This window comes from Vitis vinifera, chromosome 18 (assembly GCF_030704535.1).
Source record: "Vitis vinifera cultivar Pinot Noir 40024 chromosome 18, ASM3070453v1".
Taxonomy (NCBI): Eukaryota; Viridiplantae; Streptophyta; class Magnoliopsida; order Vitales; family Vitaceae; genus Vitis; species Vitis vinifera.
The window spans coordinates 34,804,714-34,807,976 of NC_081822.1; the positions used below are offsets into that span (position 1 = coordinate 34,804,714).

General features: G+C 36.0%; 1 protein-coding gene across 1 annotated transcript; it reads left to right on the forward strand.

The window, feature by feature from the left end:
• The first annotated feature begins 471 nt into the window (after positions 1–471).
• On the forward strand, positions 472–1,474 carry LOC104877981 (uncharacterized). Its single transcript, XM_010647629.3, has 2 exons — positions 472–638; positions 861–1,474. Exons 1-2 carry the CDS (start codon positions 495–497, stop codon positions 1,437–1,439), a joined length of 723 nt encoding a protein of 240 aa, XP_010645931.2. The 5' UTR covers positions 472–494; the 3' UTR covers positions 1,440–1,474.
• Positions 1,475–3,263: the final 1,789 nt, after the last annotated feature.

A 3,263-nucleotide genomic window follows, 5' to 3' on the forward strand; every position in this document is an offset into this window, starting at 1 on the left:
CATCCGCGATAAGTGGCACAAGAGATTTCACATACACAACATGATGGTAAAAAATATCCGATCACATCCCCAAAGACTGATACCGTAACTACGACAGGATAGTTAGCCACACCTCCATAAAGAAGCTAACCAAAGAAAATCAGATTAGACCACCTAACTTTTTCTGAGGAGGACAAGTGTTTCCATGAATCACACTAGCCCGGTAGGTGTTGCTGACCTCGTTAAATGCCATCTTTCTTCACGTGCCTCCTACCGGCTTCTCCATCAAACAGCCAATTAAACATCAACACACACGTCCTAGAAACCGTGGGCCACTCAAAATTTTTAGTGGCATCAGTCACATGAAAGCGTTCTCACGTGATCACCACTTGCACCAACAAGAAAATCAGATCTTTCTAGATCTTCTCCTAAGCCATTTTTCATGACATCGTTGGGTTAAATTGGGCTCTCTTGAAATCCCTAAACCTAAAACCAATCTTCCAAATGCTATAAATATGGCTTCGACTTCGTCCCAATACCATAAGTTAGACTTGGTTTCTCATCTATTTTGTACAGTTTCTTTGATACCCATTTCCTTTTGTACAATGAAGTGGTCTCCTCAAGATGCCATGAAAGCTTACCTGCATACTCTTCAACTGGTAAATTCTCAAATCCCCATTTTCTTTCTATATGGTTTTTTCTTTTAGCCGTTCATAATTTTAGCATATAGTGTATTGCTAATTGATCTATGACCAACCCTCTTAAGATTGCAGACCAACCTGATCTATGATCAACCCTTTCATAATTTCATTCTTACCGCTTTTGATAGCAAATTCAGAGGTTTCTTATCAAGATTTTTTTTTTTTTTTCTTTTTTGGCAGTCTAAGATCCAGTATGGTCAAGATTGCACTCTTGGCACAACAAAACTCATTCAACCTCAATGCATGGAGTTCTTATCAGCTTTGGCAGCAGGAAATCAAGCTAAAGTAATGGTACAAGTTCTATCAAATGAAGGAGTGAATCCATTAACAATTGCACTAGCTGTGGCTGCAAAGCATTGTGGAGGTCGGTTCATTTGTTTTCTTGATCAACAACAAGATATAGAAGACCGTACAGCTCAGCTTTCTTGCTATGATCTCGAAGATGTGGTTGAGTTTATGCATGGAAATCCTTGTGAGGTGATCATACAGTTAAAGAACATTGATTTTGCTGTTATTGACTGTAAATTTAAAGATCACTTGAGATTGTTTCAGATTATTGATGTGAATCCAAGAGGGTCTATAGCAGTGGTGACCAATCTTGTGAGGAAAGGAAATGGAGATGGTTTTGGTGAAGTTGTTAGAGAGAAGAGAGGAGTTGAATGTGTGACTCTATCAATAGGAGAAGGAATGGAACTGACAAGGATTGGAGTGACTTGTAACCATGAGAATAAGAGATTTTATGTAACTTCTGAAAATTGAAATTAACTTTTATAGATCTTTGCATTCATTACTTGTTAGATGATTAAGGAAGTATTTGAGTTATATTAAGGTTCCCCATCATAAAAGCTCAAACAAATGAAAGCTTATTTATGGCTTGATACAAAGATGAAGAACAATGGGGTAGAAGATAAAGAATTGCACAACTCTTAAGAAAATGGTATAGAATAATAAGTGATGGGACAAGGATAATTAAATGATATCAACTAAACCCACTTCCTTTTGACAGTATGTATGCCTCTAACTATTAAAATTAAGTTATTAGATTAAAATTTATTCAAAGTGAATTTGTTTTGAGAGGAGTAGGCTAGATTTATATGTGAAGGTAAGATGTGCTAATAAGAGTGGAGGGTTAGATAAAATGAGAGACGAGAGTTGAGAATAATGGCAATTGCCATTTTAGAACCTCAGGTGGATAGTTCGTAGATGGGATTTTTCAGCAAAGTGAATGGGGAAAAAATTCATTCATGATGATCCTTCAGCCTATATATTTGTAAGGGTTTTTGAGGGAAGATTCAATTGAACTAACAAATCATGAATCAATAAAATGGAAACACATGAATGTCGGTCGGTAAGATGTTTACGTATTCCACCCGCTGATCATTTAGAGGAAATTTAATTGACAACATCGACATTCTTTTTACGTTTTCCCTTTTTTTTTCTCATATATTTGATGATGGGCTAAACAATACCGACTAATAGAATGCACAAGTGTAGTTCAACTGGGGCATGAAACATCTGACTGGCATGCCATAAGGTATCTTCAAGAAAAATGTAAGAATGAGAGAATTTTTAAGCTGAGCCCTCTCATGGAGGGATGACAACCATGGGAGACACCATTTTGATAAGGTAAAAAGGGGTTAGCAAATTAAGCCAAAACCGTGAAGTGATGACTGTCTATCGCCCAGATTAAGATGTTAAAGGTTGAACCCCTGTCATGGCCGGTGACTTATATATCATAGTACTCTTGAAAGAGACATTCATACTAAAGTTGCAAAAGAACGATTACAGGCATTTTCTTAAATAAACTAACGATCAGAAAATCAGGATGGACAACTTCACATATTTGTTCCTTTACCAAACCAGAACAAGTGTTTGCATGCATGGACAATCGTATTACACGTACTTAAAAATCTATCCACACATTCTATGTACACATGTTCTCTAAACTAAGAGCCACCAAAAATTTCTCTTGCTTTTTAGCGCCATCAGTCACATGAAAGTGCTCTCATGGAGCCACGACTCTCACCAACATGCAAATCAGATCCTCCTAAGAGCTTTTCCAAAAGGCATTTGTTACGATCTTGTTGTCATGAATTCCTAAAATCTGATACCTTAAAAATCAGAAAGATACAGATGGGAGGCATCTTCTAAGTGGTATACATATTATCGTTTCTTTTTGTACATAGATAGTGTATCACCTGTTTGTGTAATTTCATTTGGAGGTCAAAAACTCTTGTACCACTTGTTGTATAAGCCAAAGTTTCAATATCATGAGATAGTGTAAAACAAAAAATTATGCAAAGACACGTAAGGTTTTAACTTAATGTTGTTTGGCCAATTGTGTTAATATCTGTGGATGAGAGAAAATCATTAATCTATTATACCACAGAAAATATTATATTAGGACAAAATAAAATCGCTATGAGTATTGACCCCTCATCCCGTGTTCCCTTCTTCCTTATATCTACACTTTGAATTGAAACCTTAGTTCTACCATATGTCACCCATTGTTCCTTGAGTCTTTATCTATCATGCATAGTCAATAACAACACAATATATATTCCTTAAATCTTTATTTATATT

Coding starts and splice junctions, on each gene's coding strand:
- LOC104877981 (XM_010647629.3), top strand. CDS start 495: ATGGCTTCGACTTCGTCCCAATACCATAAGTTAGACTTGGTTTCTCAT. Junction 639..860: donor ACCTGCATACTCTTCAACTG/GTAAATTCTCAA, acceptor CTTTTTTGGCAG/TCTAAGATCCAGTATGGTCA.